Source organism: Bombyx mandarina, chromosome A1 (genome assembly GCF_030267445.1).
Source record: "Bombyx mandarina strain Sakado chromosome A1, ASM3026744v2".
Taxonomy (NCBI): domain Eukaryota; kingdom Metazoa; phylum Arthropoda; class Insecta; order Lepidoptera; family Bombycidae; genus Bombyx; species Bombyx mandarina.
The window spans coordinates 17,331,323-17,349,530 of NC_143234.1; the positions used below are offsets into that span (position 1 = coordinate 17,331,323).

General features: G+C 40.2%; 1 protein-coding gene across 3 annotated transcripts in view; it reads right to left on the reverse strand.

The window, feature by feature from the left end:
- Nucleotides 1–18,208, reverse strand: part of Ubr1 (Ubr1 ubiquitin ligase) — a 55,724-nt gene that overhangs the window by 10,221 nt on the left and 27,295 nt on the right. For all 3 annotated transcript variants that reach the window (XM_089739971.1, XM_089739970.1, XM_089739972.1), the window contains 11 exons: nt 16,544–16,741; nt 15,156–15,342; nt 13,957–14,142; nt 12,775–12,923; nt 11,640–11,805; nt 11,002–11,116; nt 9,822–10,033; nt 4,020–4,186; nt 3,067–3,242; nt 1,200–1,282; nt 537–664 (listed from right to left, as the gene is read on the reverse strand). In XM_089739971.1, coding sequence (XP_089596097.1) covers nt 537–664; nt 1,200–1,282; nt 3,067–3,242; nt 4,020–4,186; nt 9,822–10,033; nt 11,002–11,116; nt 11,640–11,805; nt 12,775–12,923; nt 13,957–14,142; nt 15,156–15,342; nt 16,544–16,741 — 1,767 coding nt within the window. The remainder of the gene's footprint in view (nt 1–536; nt 665–1,199; nt 1,283–3,066; nt 3,243–4,019; nt 4,187–9,821; nt 10,034–11,001; nt 11,117–11,639; nt 11,806–12,774; nt 12,924–13,956; nt 14,143–15,155; nt 15,343–16,543; nt 16,742–18,208) is intronic.

The following is an 18,208-nucleotide window of genomic DNA, read 5'->3' on the forward strand; positions in this document are numbered from 1 at the left end:
GTAACACCATTATATGGAGGGTAGAGGTAAGGAGAACCGTCTCATATGGGAGAAGCTTGAAAAAGTGTCCCACTTTCAGCACTAAATAACAGTTAAAAAATCTCCAGAATGGCGCTAGCATAGGCACAGTGTATGATATGAATTGAGCAGTTGTTAACTGATTGAAGTATGCTGAGTTAGGAAATTTAATATATTTAATGACTAGAGTAGCTAGTGGCAGTGTAATATACAAGACCTCACTCACATGTTTACGTAATCCAAACTAATTTCGTAAAATGTGGAGACATCGATTGCATTTTCTTATCAGCTTTAAATAATTTACTTCTTGTGATTTTGTAGTGCTTACAGTTCTTTCGTCCTTTTTTATTTATTTCTCTATCTTATTCTAAGAACTTTCAGCGTCTTTTTAAAAATTTACCCGGTGGCTACTGTAACGCCACCCTTATTTAGCGAATTTTAACGGACATTTTTTACACACAGAGACGGTTCTCCTTACCTCTATCCTCCATACAGTAAGTTTAGTAAGTATATCATACCTCGGTATTGGTTTCCTCGAACAACGTAGCATTGTTGGATATGAAATTTTTCATTTGAGTTTTCATCTGCGCCATGACCTTAGCTCTACGTTCCGCCGCTAGCTTCGCGCGACGTTCCTTCTCCGCTTCTGTTTTTCGGATAATTATGAATTGGAACTAATGATAATAATCATAATAATATTAAGGATATTTCAATTATTTAAAAATTTTCCATTACATTTTTATTTTTCAAGTTAATAGAGAAAAATATGGACATTTCATACGTAAAAGCCACGGACCTCAGAGGAACCGGCAAAACAAAATACGCTGAGCTCAAATTACTTTATTTTTCGTTTGAGCCTATTGAGACAATTTTACAAATACGTTATATGAAATCAAACAAACACATACCAAGGAGTTTTGTAATGTATTAAATTGGTAAACAATCTCTGGGCAGTGCCGGGTGTTAACTGATTACAGGAACTAATAGATATCGCAACATCAATGTTATCGTCTATCTTAAAACACCAGTTGGAAATCTTGATAGTATTGTAATAGGCCTATCCTACAGGAGGATGCAACTGATGCAACAAACTGCGGCAGAAATAGGCAGGACAGTGGTACCCATGCGACGGTTGCAGACATGCCCGACGCCAGTGATGCGACGTATAGTTTACGAGATACCTGCTTCGGCTGCGTTCGGTTTCTCTTCCTGATCAGTTTCCATTTTCTGTTCGTCTTGGTCGTCCGTTTCTCCTAACAGAGCTCTGCAAGTCAAATATCATCAAATTTCAGTATAGCCCAACAACAATATGACTAAATTCGTGAAGTTTATTTTAACGTACGAAACAAACAAAAAATGTAATAGACTTCTTTATGTTTGTTGGATGCTAAAATATTTATTAATTATGTTAACACTAAACATACCATAACAGGTCAAACGACCCATTTTGAACTTGCATTGAAATAGCACGCATCATTTTATTGCTTTTGCACATTTGACTTCATGACTTTTTCTTACCAATTAATCTACAGTTTTTATACTTTTTTTTGTTTTGATTGTTTATTTGTAGTAATACTTGTCGTATACCCGTTATCTGCCCGCTATGGTAGAAACTGGTACCAGTAAGTGTTGGTACGATTACTGTTAAATATTTGTTATAATTGCAAATCACAGTACACGGCAACCCTCACATTCAATTTCGCCTGTGGTAACTTTCCCATTAGACATTATGTATCGTCATCACGACAAAAAAGCTTCTATCTCACTGGGAAATCGAATACTCATTTACATTACAGTCAAACCTGGGTAAGTGAGAAAACTCTATAAGTGAGAGTAATAGCCAGGACCCGTCATTTTAAGCTCCCAAAACCTCTATTAGCGAGAAACAGAAACCTCTGTAAGAGAGAGTCGTTTTTCCCTCATGGACCTCCGTAAGTGAGACTGCTACTTATCTATACCTCTATAAACGACAGTCGAGCTTTATTTATTAATATTATTTAGGAGGAACAAATGACAAAACAAATTACAAATTTAGCATCTGCTATTTTATGACTCATTATTAACTTTTGTGGAACTTCTTACATTGTTTTTGTATTGTTTTCTCGTCAATATTGAAACTATTCTATTTCGTAGAACTAAGTAACGTTGTTATTTTATCGCATTCTTTTCGAATGGACACGTGTTCCTGTGTACCGTCCTGTTTGTGGGACTTACTCAGTTTATCGTTAATCAATTGTGAAGAAAAATTCTGTTCTGCATCATGTCAAAACGAAAAATTAAAGTACTTTCATTAAGTGATAAACTTAAAATAGTGAATGCGTTTGAATCCGGAAAATCGCGAAATGATATTCAGAGGGAGCATTAGCGAGAAACTCGGGTTAGTGAGAAACCTCTTTAAGCGAGAATGAGATTGTGCTCCCTTGAGCTCTCGCTTATCCAGGTTTGATTGTATATACAACTGAAGCGAGGTCAGAAAACGCAGGAAGATGACAGCATATAGTGGTGAGGATATTATCGATGCTCCGTGAGTGCGTAAATTTGCTATTGAAGTTATAATTCTTTAAGCGCGTTATGAAAAATTTATGAGAGTAAAATTTTACGATGCGCGCGCACCGTGACACAAAATTAACAGAATGAAGTTGCCCACTAAATCGCTCATTACAATACGACCGACGTAACTTGGCGAGTCTGAATATAGCCGCAGGTGAACTTTCCGAACCGTACCGAGAATTACCGAATTTATACGATGTCAAGAAAAAGGTATGTCCAATATGCGTGTTTGAGGATGTTGTTTAATCGATTTTTTTTCAAATTGATTAAAATTTAAATAAAAAAAAGAAATAAATTTAATAAAAATAAAGTATTACTTGTTACGCGCGTACATAAGTACACGCACCTTTTTTTCCACACAATCCACACTCCTTCATCATGCACACGTGTTCACATACAGGATAACATTTTTTTTTTAAATGGGGTACTTTAAACAAGGCAATAGTTTTATCCTTTGGGCCACGAGTCTCGAAGAAGAAATCTGATACAAGCACTTACTTTATCCTAGTGAGCACCCATTTGGCGAGATGTCTGTGCGCGTCCACTCTGGGACTGGCCACCAGCTTCTGTAGCAGCGCCACGAGACCGCAGCGATTCGCACTTTCGGCGAACGCTAAGAATTCGTAGTGGCCGCTCTCTTCGTCTCGAATTGCGTAGCCCATTAAGTGGAGCGCCTGTGAGAAACAGTATATTGGTTGAAAGTACAAAATCTTACGCAAATAATAACATAAAAAAAAATGCGAGAAAATAAAATCGTACAAATCTTTTCAATTATGTATACGATTCGCGAAAACCAGGAACTACTCAATTAATTAAGGTCTAAAACTTCTGAGTTTGTGGAAAATGTCGTGTTTACTGCTGAGAAAGACCAAAAGGATTTTATGCCTATGTAGAAGCTAAATTTTAAATAAGGAATTTTAATTAAAATCTTTATTTCAGTGACTAACAAATATGTTAAGATCTAAGTATAGATGAAAGATTTCAAATAGTTAATATCATTTGTGGATTCATAATTATTGGTAGAGTGGGTACTCTTAATATTATAAAACGTATTTAGCTTCCTTCCGTTCCAATGGCTGTGTTTTGCGTCACCGGGCAAGTAGGTGAGCTCACGGGGCTCAAACCTGACGTCGCTGATAACACGGACCCTCTAGAGCCGTACTTCGTAGAATCTACCACCGGATCGGAAACGCGACTTACTGAGAAGATCCGGCGAGAAACTCAGTGGGCTGTGTCTATGGGTTAATTTACTCGTCGAGCCCTTGCTTGAGGTACCTAAAAGCACCGTTAGTGGATCGGGAGGATCCGAAATGACGTGTTTGGGGCGACGTCGACTGCTTTCCATTCTGTCCGCAGGATCGGGAATGTAGTTACCGGCGGCCACGATGAGAGGGTTCTCGTGTCGTACCGCTTTACGAAATGGCAGGTTGAATGAGGGTTGTGACTCGCACCTTGTGCACTTGCGTCTCGGAGAAGGCGCGCGCCCGCAGGTCGAGGGCCCGCAGCAGCACGGTCCGCAGCACGAGCAGCGCCGCGTCGCTCTGCAGCAGGTGCGCCAGCATCGAGAACGGGGGCGACAGCTTCGGCAGCACCGGCGGCGGGCAGCACTCCGACAGACCTGAAGCAGGGCAGTACTATCATTTATTATTTTTGTCTACCATTCAAACCTGATTTAATGAACTTTGAAATCAGAATTAGTCTTATATAAATCATCCAAATAAATAATAGTTTAAAAAAACTAACAAAATACGCTTTTATAGAAAATCCAACTAAAAAATAGAAAACAAATTTTAGTAAATTTTAATTAAAAATAGTGTATAAAAAAATTATTTTACTGTAAAAAAAGGGTGGGGTGTTTTTCAAGATATTATGAAAATAACCCTTCTACTCATATCTGTTCATAAAATATTAACTACTGATACCATGCACCGTAATAATAAAACCGTGTTTTGTTAGTTCTTTTAAACTATTATTTATTTTTAATTTTTTAGTTGAATTTCAATTTTTTAAATATATTATGTGTTCCGTTTGACGTCCGAAGTCCATTATGAGAGTACATCGTATGATTTCCACTGCAGGTCGCTAAATTTGACTACTTCCGTTTCCTTAAGTCCCATCTACAGCGCCCTCTATAACGTCTGGAACCGAACCAACAAGCAAAGACAAGCCGCCATATTTGTCATTGTTGCGTCGTTTTTTCCCACGTGCAGTCGTTAATATTTTAAGAAGTTAGTAATTTAAAATGTTATAAGCAACTTTCGAGATTTGAAGTAGAAAGTTTGTTTCAAACAAGAGTTATGATTATCTTCCGTTTCGTGAAACCTCCAAGGCTCTACAATGAGTGACGAGGTTATCGCGCCTTTCAAAGTAAAATTTAAGTGAGGATAGTTCTTCGATTTCTTCGGATATTTCTTCGGGTTCGTCGGAAAATAAAGACTAGGGACCAGCAAGAAAACTTCGAAAAAGTGACTGGTCGCGAGATCTGAATAAAAGGTTTGACTTACTGTCGCAATAATCGGTGAGTCATGTGAATAATATTTTAACTTCGAATCATGCTATTGCTGGTCGTGCACCAGTGGTCCCGCCTTTACACTTACAAATACCAACATCTTATAATAATAATGTCTTATCTGGTTTCAACTTCCAATCGAAATTAGACAACGACGAATAGTTTTTACGTCTGCCACCAGACCGTCCGTTACCAGAAGCGGGTAGGTTTTGAAATTTGAGCATTTCTATAAAAGAACCAGATATGCAAAGATTTGACTAGCCGACTTAGAACGCGGTGCAGTATTCGGAGGTTCAAAAAAAAAAAAAAATTTTTTTTCCTGCGTTATCTAATGCTCTTTTGGCACAGAACGAATGCGTTATGCTGCCATACAAAACCTTGCCGACGGGTCAAATTCAGAGAATGTTCAGCTTAATACTTCCGCCTTTTACGAAAAGTGTAAACCGCTATTCGGTAACGATTTCGCCTATAAAAGTTTCTAACGATATCCTTCAAATAATTTTCGGTAAGCGAGCCGAGGTTATACGATAGCGTCGTAGATACCTCATAAAGAGATTAAAGGATAGATATATCAGGGAAGATATAGAGAAAATATCTTCTTCTTGTGATTATATGTTTAACCCCAACTTATTATTGGCATATATACAGAAAATTGGTGGTATTGATAAATTACAAAAGCGGCACCGTCTGCTACTCGCATCCGGCCCGCATCGCCGGAACCCTCAGCCTGTACTGCCAATGCAAAGCCATGTCGAGGTAGGCCACATTCCAATACATCTAAAGAGGCCGAAAACAGATATTCTGAGCGATGCTATCCAAATAATTCCTCAGCAAGAAAAACGGGGAGGGGGGAACAAGTACAAAGTGGAACGAAAATCAGGAAATAAAAATAAATTACTCAACAGCATTTTCAGGCGGATGTCTAAGACTATATCGAAACACCTGGACTCGATCCACCAAACGTAATATTGAAATTAATAATAACTTTATGTCAATCAAAATCCAAAATTTAATTCAATAGAGCTTTAGAACCCGCACCCCCGACACCATCTTTCAGATTTCCTCTTTTCATACTTCCCAAGACCAATAAAAAATCGAACAATTTTCAACCTCAAGGCATTGAACAAGTACATGAAACAGTCTTTTTCACCTTTTCCACCATCGAGTTCCTAAGTTTTATAACAGATTGGAATGTCAAATTGGATATGAGCCAGGCCTATTATCATCTATCAATGACGTTTCTCGGGATCAGTTATCAGGGTCGTCTACTTCAGATGATATGTCTGCCATTCGGCTTAGCTGCACCACCGCGGATTTTTGCTTCAGTGACAAACTAAATAGCCGAAATACTTCGCCAGAAGGGTCTGCGACTAGTGGTTATGTGCTTGTACACCAGGGCAGAACATCTCCCGCCATCGGAGCAAAGCTTATCCATATTATCTGGAACCGCTGCGTTCATTGACAGTGCGTTTCCAGAGGTCTTTTTTGCCACGTACCAGCTGGCTATGGAATGAGCTCCCTCCACGGTGTTTCCCGAGCGCTATGACATGTCCTTCTTCAAACGAGGCTTGTGGAGAGAATTAAGCAGTAGGCAGCGGCTTGGCTCTACCCCTGGCGTTGCTGAAGTCCATCGGCGACTGTAACTATTCACCTTCAGGTGGGCCGTATGCTCGTCTGCCTGCAAGGGCAAAAGACTTGTTGAAATCTCAAGTAACTATACTGAAACCTTAGAACTCATATCTCAAGGTGGGTGGCGGCATTTACGCTGTAGATGTCTATGGCCTCCAGTAACCACTTAACACCAGGTAAGCTGTAAACTCGTCCACCCATCTAAGCAACCGGTTATGACACTGACGAGCTTGATAGACTTTCTGGGAATCCTATGGGACACCAAATCCAAGACGAAGTCCCTACCCAAGAATTTGCTCGTGCGACTTACTGCCGGCGGTTGGAACCTAAAGCAGGCGCAAAGCCTCTTAGGATATCTCAACTTTGCGACTTTCATCACCCACCGGGGAAAGTTGCTTTGCCGAGTCCTTGCAGTACCACAGCAACAAGCTCAGGAGGTATCCTCATTTACCAAAGCAGTATTCGGACGAGGTACGTACAGAGCTGGATTGGTGGTTAGAGAAAGTCAGTCAGAGCACACCAATTCATCCACAGAGAATGGCCACGAACCACGTCATCACCGACGCGTCGGACATTCAGTGGGGAGCCCTTGTAAACAACAGAACAGAATTTTCCTACATAAAGAACGAGGGAGGAACCCGGTCACGATAATTGCTAGATCTGACTGGAAAATTGCTTAACTTAATAGACCACCTCAAAGTTGTACTTCTCCTTCACCACCTACCGGGACTGTACAACACTGAAGCCGATCACCTCTTACGCAATCGCGGCGGCTTGGAGTGGTATCTCACAGAAAAAGCAACTACTAGGCTATTCAGCCTGTGGGGAACTTGTTCGCGTCTCGGACCGCTCATGGATAAAAACTGTTTACCTCTTGTGAGTCCGCGCGAGTAGGTATTTTGCCCTGAAGCAGTGGTGCGTCTCGGTTCGAAGGGTGGGGCAGCCGTTGTAACTATACTTGAGACCTTAGATCTTATATCTCAAGGTGGGTGGCGCATTTACGTTCTAGACGTCTATGGGCTCCAGTGACCACTTAATACCAGGTGAGCTGTGAGCTCGTCCACCCATCAAAGCAAAACTCGAACGCCTGCCTCTACAACGCGTTCAGCAGATCTTGGCATTACTGACTAGCATGGCCGTTTCCGCCGCTCAGTATGATATCCAGAGTGCTGGACCACCTCAACTCAACCTCAGGTCGGTACATACTAGTGGTACCCAAGTGCAAGAAGCCCCTGTGGAGGCCAGACCTGAAAACACCTGCCCTCAAGCGACTCAAGAAGCTCAGAGATCTGAACATCAGTCTGGTGGACACTGACAATGCTACCGCCAGGCTGTCAGCAATCTACACCTGGAAGCTTGGTTCATTTTGGGTGGGACACGCTGACAGGGACATGGACATCGGCAGGAGAGAGTCTACGATAAGAACATACGCCCCTATTTGGAATAAGGGGTAAGGTTTTGTCAAGAAAATGTATTAATTCTCGTGTACCCGAATTAGAAAATGTAGCTAGATTTCTCTGTTATCTGTATTTATCTCATGGTCTCTCCTACCGGACCATTCTAGTTTATAAGTCTGTTATATAACGTCCGTTTGTGAAACTCTATCGGATATAAAAAATAGCTTCGAGCCCGACAGTGAAACATACTGAAATCTATTTCCTTGACAAAGCCTGCACCTTCTAAATTACTGATATTTGGGTCGAAAACTAATCGATCTTCACACCAACAGTCCAGTTGGACATTCGTGGCTGCTCCTGACCAATTGATCATCGATGCAGTATACTGGCTACGCAATCTAGTGAATATGACACAGCAAACCAGTGGGAATATTTAATCTATTCTTAGCAACTAAAGGCTCCACTAAGCCAGCTACTGCAGCGAGGATTAGTAGTTGGGTAAAAAGTCTTTTAGGAGACTCAGGTATTCAGGCCTCAGTTGGAAGCTGTAGAGCGGTGGTGAAAACTTTAAACTGGGTAGGAAATTACCAAATTAATGATATTTCAGCTAAAGATAACTGACGACATGAGCATACTTTTAGAAAGTTCTATCAAAAACTTATTATTAATGCATCAAACACTGATATAAATTCTGAGAAATCTTTCTCAGTATTTTCGTCCTAAATCTTATTAGGTTGATTTGAATTCAGTGGGTAATATTATACGGTTACCTTCAATTAATTTAAATTACGTGCTTAATTTAAGCTTTGCTTAATTAAACACAATAAGTCACATTGTTGCTTTTTAAATAAATCTTATTTTATTTCAAATACAAGCCACCAGGAGATAACAAACAGTCTCTCATAATGGACTTCGGACGTCAAACGGAACACATAATATAGAAATTTTACCTTCCAATAAAATTTGTATTATGTTTCCTAAGACGTCCGAAGTCCAGATAATGTCTTCCTGGGGCTACATCCATCATTATGAGCCGAACAATGACAAATATGGCGGCTTGTCTTTGCTTGTTGGTTCGGTTCCAGACGTTATAGAGGGCGCTGTAGATGGGACTTAAGGAAACGGAAGTAGTCAAATTTAGCGACCTGCAGTGGAAATCATACGATGTACTCTCATAATGGACTTCGGACGTCTTAGGAAACATAATACAAATTTTATTGGAAGGTAAAATTTCTATATTTTTTTCAATTTTTTGTTTAGTATTGAATTATTATTTAGTATTGAATTATCATCGGTCCTTAATAAGTATACCAAATTTCGAATGAATCCAACGTTTTGAAGGGGGTCAAAATCATGTTCAAAGGTTCCGTTACATACTAACATAATAACATACATATGTCTGAATCTAATAAAAGCGTATTAAAAAAAAACACTTTTATTCATAAGTCTCTACTCTAGACTATAATTTTTTTAATCATTTTATTTATTTGGTACTGAAACGTGGAATTTTTGGACATCCGAACTTGTCATTAAAGAAAAACAATCTTCCGTTTATATTATTGTTTTTTAAATACAAAATCGTTTGATAATTGCTATTTTCGAACAGAAGCTAAGCATAAAAAGATAACATGCCAACTGTCTCGCGTATCAAGCCACATTTTCCAAACTATAGCGACAGCCAGTGCACGTGTACAGTACAAACAACATATAGAACTGACCGGCAGCCTTCCTCCGGTTCCTTTGTTCCTCTTCGCTCCTGGACAGTTCTTCTCTTGTGTAGTGATAGAAGAAAGTGTCGTATTCATCGTACAAGTGCGATTTGAGTTTGTAGAGACCGCGGTTCGTGCCGCTCGTTGGCTTCACGAAATCCGCCACCTCGTTGATGACAGACTCAAGACCAGTTTCGTGCAGTTGATCCTCTGGTAGACACCTGTTGAGTAATAATATCCATCTTAGGATTCGCTTTCATTAAAGTTTAAATGTAAAAGCCACGAAGGAAAAAACGGGACAACCCACTAGCATAATACTTACTACAAAAAAAAAATCCAAATCCAAAAACCCTACGCTAACCTAAGCTTTACCCGTAGCCAAATTAGGTCCTAATTACTTCGAGTAATCAATAACAAAAAAATATATTAATAATTAAAGCTTTTTATTTAAGAATTATTTTAAGCATGCATTATTTGGAAATACATTTAGTCTGTGGACTTTTTGGCGGGAACGCGAGGAGTGAAGTTGTGTGATTTGTTTTATTTTGTCTATTTAGTGTTTCTTCTGGTTTAAATGTGTAATAACGGTGGTTTATTAACTATTAAATATCTGTGAAAATGCACAAATGTGGGAAAATAATACAAAGCCGCTGGACGTAACTTCTCGGGATCCTCCCAAAGTCCACTGAAAAAATCTCAGTAAATGACCACCATTTAACTGAGATTATATTTCATCCCATATCATCATCTCATCTCATTTCATTTAATTTCATCCCAGTTGATTAATATCTCAAATTAATCATCTTCATTTCATTACGTTTCACTCCATATTATTATTTTTCATAAAAATAAGAATATAAATTAAAATAAGACATAACCTAAAGGTCTTAGTTACCAGGTCATAAAATCCCTTAAAAAAAACACTTAGTCTGTGGCTTGTGAGTGTGGAGTGAGACGGTTTATCGGCCGAACGTAAGAGCGTCTCTATCCTATGGTTCAGCAAACAGATCAGTCGCTTCTATTCATTTCATGTACACTTCATGACCGTATATTTAAAGATGATCGATATACTAAACAATTAGACATTTGTAAAGCAACAGAGCAATAATGAGACAATAAATCTACATTTGCAGTTGTTTTCTACTGATTCTAATCCACTATTTATTTTTATTTAAAATCCGCGCATTACCTGTTGAGTTCCGAGTGTGGCATCGGTTTAACACAGAGCATTTGTATAATCTCTTTTTTTGTTCTGTCTTCGTTGGTCACTTCCCCGACGCCGGGCACGTGGCGAGAACCGACAACTAAAACAATATAATGTCAATATTTTTCAAATTGCAGCACTGCATTTCATCAGCATTTATCATGTGATTAAATTGTCGATGAGTGGCCGAGCTCATGATTACCTGATTATTCAAAGTACCTGTAACCACTTAACAATAGATATGCCGTTATCTCAGTTAACCAATGCAATAAAAAAATCCTCACGATGGTAATCGTGAAATATATAACTGAAAATTTACCCTAAGAACTGTTTATTCTTTAGTTATTTTTAAATTTAATTTAGTGAAGTAAGTCTAAGATAGAGTTCAGAGTCATCACTACAAATTTGTTGTTTTCTACTACAGACCACACACAACCCTATGCTCTATAAATATTGTTGTCCAGACAACCTTGAATGTTGTCAGTCAATTTAATTTAAGGTTGGATTCTCAGTTATGAGGATGAGCGATCACATCATTCAAGTTGGATCCTACAACCAATCTAATTTCTGGACAGTACTATCAAAGCTACGAATAGTGTATTATTGTACGAAATTTTACTAACTAGTAATTAGTAATCCTAGGAACTCTTCCACCATGCTAATTGTGTGTCTCAGCGTGTCGTCCTCGATGCTTTGCTTCTCGAAGTCAGGTGACGCCCAGTCCAGTAGATTGTACTTGTTCAGCACGTGGATCATGAATTCGTTGCTTTCGATTAGAGATGCGCCAATCTAATAAACAAGTGTCGATATTTTAGAGTGATAAGTTTGTCGGAGACGGTCATTAGTTTGGTAGCAAAACGAAGTGCGGCACGATTCCCGAGAGGTGACAACACGATCGTGACGTCACTTACCAACCAGCATTCTTGAAGAGAGGTACCTCCGTCCTAAGAACTGTCATTCGTTTTCATTAGATAACGTCAAAAGAAGATTGCTAAATTGTTCTAAGACAACAAACGCGTTTTGTGCACTCACTATTTCTCTTAACTCGATCACCTATTATAGCTATTCGCCCCTATGATGTCAGACGATGGTCTTAACAGTGCGGTCGCTCTGACAAGTAATAATTCCTTACAAAGTTGTTTAAGTTTAAGCAATAGAGCAGGTTTTTTTTTATTGCTTAGATGTGTGGACGAGCTCACAGCCCACCTGGTGTTATTAAGTGGTTACTGGAGCCCATAGACATCTAAATGCGCCACCCACCTTGAGATATAAGTTCTAAGGTCTCAGTATAGTTTTTCGGCGAGCACCGCGGTACCGTAAGTTTCGTGTAGTCGGTGTGGTGGAGCTCGATGGGGTTTAGTCGGTATTCGTTCTGCGGGGCAAGTGCTTCGCGAACCTTTTCCAAGGCGTAGCCTCCTGTGAGAAATTGGGGGAGGTGAAGGACCTCGGCCCTTCTCTTCTCCCCTTCTTCCTCTCAGGAGGCGCCGGGTTCCGACATAACCCGGTCCGTTACCCCCCTCGACCGGGTATCTGGTAAATGGATTCCCCAAAGTAACAAAAAAAAAAAGGTCTCAGTATAGTTACAACAGTCGCCCCACCCTTCGAACCGAAACACGTTACTGCTTGTTATTATATCGCGGTATTACTAATGTTAATGGTGAATAGCGACCGATTCGATAAACCATTTGCTTGTTATTTTTTTATGTATCACTGAATTTTATGAATAGGTAATATCTAGATGATGTATAATATACGTACTTGCAGCATGACGACGTCCCGATCTAACATCTCGGTCCGACACTTCACGTTGTGGTAGAAATACAGTTGATTGAGTAAGGCGAAGCCGTTCCTGCGCCACATGCCGGCGTGGACCTGGGCTATCATCGCCATTGTCTGCAGCACTGGCTCTGCGAACAAATCATTCATAAATTAGAAGAAGCATTTGGGATCGTGCGTTGTGAATATGAGACAGCCCAAGGAATAGTTCGGTCCGCAAATTGACTCATCACTCATGTCTGTGTTTTTTTTTTTGATGATGGTAAATAAGTATTTTTACCACAGGTATAGTATTTTGAAAAAATAACAAAACAATTTATCTAGAAACATCATATTATGTAGTGTATTGGTTTAACGATTTTGATTGGGATCGGTTTGAATTTATAATATCACTAGTCGTACTCGCCCGCTTCGCTGCGCATTAAAAATTAACATTATTATTTATTGTCATTATTATTAGGGAGTCCAACATTCATACATGAATACATGTACTTAATGATGTACATGTATTTTCTACACGGAAACCAGGTTTCAAGTCAATCGGATGCGTGGTTCAGTAGTTATAACGGAACGTCCGTAAAAACCACTGTAGATTTATCTATTAGTATCGATCAGGGGCTCTCAAACTTATTTTGTCTACTGTCCACTTTTAGAATAAATTATTTTTTAACGCCCCCATTTTTTCACCTACTTAAAAACCACTATAGCGAGAGCTCAGTCGGTGTCTAAGAGTCCTTCAAGATGAAATTACAAATCACCTCCCAAGCCTTTAAGCAACGCCCCCATTTTTTTCCGGGTCTCTTACCGCCCCCCTTTAGGCCTGCAGCGCCCACAAGGGGGCGTTATCGCCCACTTTGGAAAATAAATAAATAAATAATAAATATTTACTAACAATCACGCCACGTTAACCGGCCCCGTGATAAGTTCGTAAAGAACTTGTGTTACAGGTACCAGATAACGGATATAAATGTAAGATTTTTATTATACACATACATATATTTAATATACATCCATAACCCTGGAAAAGACATTTATATTTATGATACAAATATCTTCCCATGGCGGGATTCGAACCCGCGACCCCCTTGTGTAGTGACCATGTCACTTACCACTACACCAGACGGCCAGACGGCAAAATACTGGTATATATATAAAGTAACTGACCGATGAGTTCCTCCGGCGACGACTTTTGTTTGTCCTGTCGATCGAACTCCGGGCTGTGGTAGGACAGGCCGTGGCGGTGCAGCAGCAGGTGCAGGCCCGCAATGTACCGCGACAGGGGACGATGGATCGACACCGGGTCCACGGAGACGTCGTACGGGATCACGGACGCGCTCTGGTTACCCAGTTCTGCATAAATCAAGTAGCTTTATTTATACGTATTTTTTATCCATATAATTAGTTTATATTATATAAGCCGCAATGTATAACGATTTCAACCGGCGTACCATTACCGCATTAAAATAAGACTACCCTCTCATGCATCTGTTGATTTCACTTTTGATATACATGGATTTGTTACCTTTTCTCATTCATTATCATATGTTATTTTGTATAGTTTAACCGTTAAAATTAGTGTACGGGGAAGAAAACTTATACTTGGGTTATACTCGCCTTTGTACATAGGTTTTTCTTCCGCATATTTTAATAAAGTTTTTTTTAATGCTTAGTTAGATGCGACGAGCTCAAGGCCCACCTGGTGTTAAGTGGTTAGGAGCCCATAGACATTTACAACGTAAATGCCACCACCCAACTTGAGACATCAGTTCTAAGGTCTCTCTTTTTTTACAGTACAACGGCTGCCCCGCCCTTCAAACCGAAACGCATTACTGCTTCACGGCAGAAATAGGCGGGGTGGTGGTACTTATCCGTGTGGACTCACAAGAGGTCCTACCACCAGCAATTACGCAATTTATAATTTTCCGGGTTTGATTTTTATTACACAATGTTAATCCTTCATCGTGGAAGTCAATCGTGAACATTTGTTGAGTACGTATTTCATTGAAAAATTTGTACAGCTGCCGGCGGAATTCGAACGCCGGTGCATCGCTACATACGAATGTACCGGACGTCTTATCCTTTAGGCCACGACGACTTGCAATTCAATGTAACAAAAACATTAGGAATGTGTGCTTTTTATTTCCTACCTAAGCTGAGAGCCTTGAGAGGCTATTTCAGCGTAACCTTAACTAGTAGATGAGCTCACGGGGCTCAAACCTGACGACGTTGCTAGCACGAACCCTAGCAAGAGCCGTGCTTGGCAGAATTTACCACCGGATCGGAAACGCGACCCACTGAGAGGATCCGGCGAGAGACTCAGTGGGCTGTGTCTGTGGAGTTCCGCCACAGGGGGGCAGCGATACCTTTGAGCTGTCGCGGCGCGGGCGCGGTGGCGGCGGCGTGGCGGCGCAGCGCCATGCGGTAGGCGGAGGCGGTGAGGGGCCGCTCGGCCGCGCACCACTCCAGCGACATGGTGATGGACTGCGCCAGCTTCACGTGCAAGTTGAACGCGGACTCCCACTCCGGCTCGTATTCCATGTGCTGACCCACCTGAGGCCATATACACACACTTTTATCACTTTCTTTTCATTTTCAGAACAAACAGTTACTGTGAAAATTATTTCTTTTATTATTAATCACATAATATACAATTCGATCGTTTCCTACTCACAATAGTTTATTGAATGTTGTTAATGTAAGATTTTTGTAATTTCCAGAATTTCTAGTTCTCTAATCTCGAAACTTCGATCCTCCTAAAGCTTTTAATAATAAGGTCGATTATCATAAAAACTGTAACAAATTTCCTAAACATATGACCAAACTAACCATTCACTTTACTTTTTTTTATTGCCCTTGTAGGCAGACGAGCATACGGCCCACCTGATGGTGAGTGGTTACCATCGCCCATGGACACACACTTTCCACAAACCTAGTTAGAAGAAGGACATGTCATAAAGCTCGGGAAACACCGTGGAGGGAGGCTCGTTTCAAAGCCGGATGGTACATGACAAAAAGATCTCTGGACACGCACTGTGGATGAACGCAGTGGCTTCAGGTAGTATGGATAAATTCTATTCCGGTAGCGGGCCGTGCGACGGTAAAAACAAGATGATGGAATTATCTCAAACAAGTGCTTAGAGCACTCCCCATGGAACATACGGTACAAAATACAGAAAGAAGCAAAGTCCCTCCGCAGACCCTGGGGTTCTAAACAATCCGTGAGAATGGTTATATATCGGTTAGGCTAATATATAATAACAAGCGGCCTGCTCCGGCTCCGCTCGGGTCTTTAACAAAAATTGAAACGATATTTGACGTTGTTTTATTTTTTTAAATAAAAGAACACTTATTGCGGCATAACTATAATAGTTAGACATATGCTGTCGCGATACTTTTTGTAAATAATAATGCGTTCTACAAAGTCATAATACATTATTTTATTGTATCATCAACAGTTTTCGCAGGGCACGCGATGTAAAGAATATTTTAGGTAATTTGTTTACACCTTGGGTTACATTATTGGAGTTTTAGTGAGGATCCCTAATTTAAAAAAAAAAATATTGTATGTCACTCGGGAATAATGTAGCTTCCAAACAGTGAAAGAATTTTTCAAATCGGTTCAATAGTTTCGGAACCTATTCAAGACAAACAAATCTTTTCTCTTTATAATATTATTAAGTATTAAGTATAAGTATAGATTATACTTTGACAATCACTGGCCTAAAAGCGTTACATATGTGGTACCGCCCACCTGTCTAACAACCGAGTCCATCCCTTGCATCATGACAAACAGGTTGAGCAGCAACGAGAGCCCGTGGAGGAATCCCTTCCGCAGGTCGTCGTCGAAGCTCGCCGGCACGGAGCCCAGCAGGTACTTGACGTCGAACAACACGAACTGGGCGCGCTTGTACGCCACCGACACGTGGTTGCGATCGAACTCTAGACGACCCTGTTAACAAAATATTTCCTTCTATAGGACCGTATTCGAACCGTTTAAATGGTGGAAACCATGACCGCGTGAAGGTCTTGGTAAACTTTGAGTACCGTCATCATAATTTCATGTATATAAAATCGTGCGTCAATCGAATTTTAGAGAAATGCTAACGAAATATCGTATATACGTTGATATACCCTTGTATGTGTACATTGACTGATTTAGTCCGATTTAGACCGATTTCCACTTCAAGCGAAGTCTTGTGACGAACACGTTTGTTTCCGTATACATAAATGTTTATTAAATTTATTTTTTATTGCTTAGATGGTTACTGGAGCCCATAGACATCTACAACGTAAATGCGCCTTGAGATATAAGCTCTAAGGTCTCAAGTATAGTTACATTTTTCCTTCTGTAGACCGTTTTCAAGACATTTCTTCATTGCTAGCAGTGTGACTAGTGTTCCATAGGGTTTGATTCCAAGTCAGAGTAAGTATATTCAAGATATTTTGTACGGTGAAGGTCTGGGTAAGCTTTGAATACCATCATCATAGTTTCATGCATGATAGAATCGTGCGTCAATTGATTTTTAGGGATATGCCAACGAAATATCGTATATACGTTGATATACCCTTGTATGTGTACATTGAGTGATTACGTGGTATATTAGTTAGCGCCGCTGACTGCTGAGTCCAGGGTCGTGGGTCCGATTTCCAATTCAAGCGAACAGTCTTGTGACGAACATGTTTGCTTCCGTATACTTACATGTATAAAGTACATATTAAATATGTGTATCAGCATCTTGCTGCCATAGTACAGGAAATGCTAATTTGGGTCCGAATGTGATTTTTCGCTGTTATGTATTTATTATTAATTTGTATATATCAATATCGTAGTATAGCTTTTCCGGTTCATCGAGATTCAAATGATTAAAGATTAACCCTTTGATTGCCATAGTTCACCCGTGCCCTACATGGCGCATTAAAGTAATCTTGTATGTTGATTTCTGTTACTAAACTCCTGGATTGACTAACTTCGCCTTCTTTTATTTGTTAATGTATGTTTTAGTCTTTCAGTACTTTTGCAGGAGATTCATTCTCAGTACCCCCGGATCCGTCTTTCCCAGAGTCTACTAGATTCTTTTTTTTTTCCTACTTAAGCTGAGAGCCTTGAGAGCCTTGCCGCTATATCAGCGTAACCTTAACTAGTAGATGAGCTCACGGGGCTCAAACCTGATGACGTTGCTAACACGAGCCGTGCTTCACAGAATCTGCCACCGGATCGGAAACGCGACCCAGTGAGAAGATCCGGCGAGAAACTCAGTGGCTGTGGCTGAGGGTTCATTTACTCGCGTACTTACTACGTCGCTTGTGACGAAGGGCTCGACGAGAACGATGACCGGTGCTTGAGGTACCTAAAAACACCGTTAGTGGATCGGGAGGATCCGAAATGACGTGTTTGGGGCGACGTCGACTGCTTTCC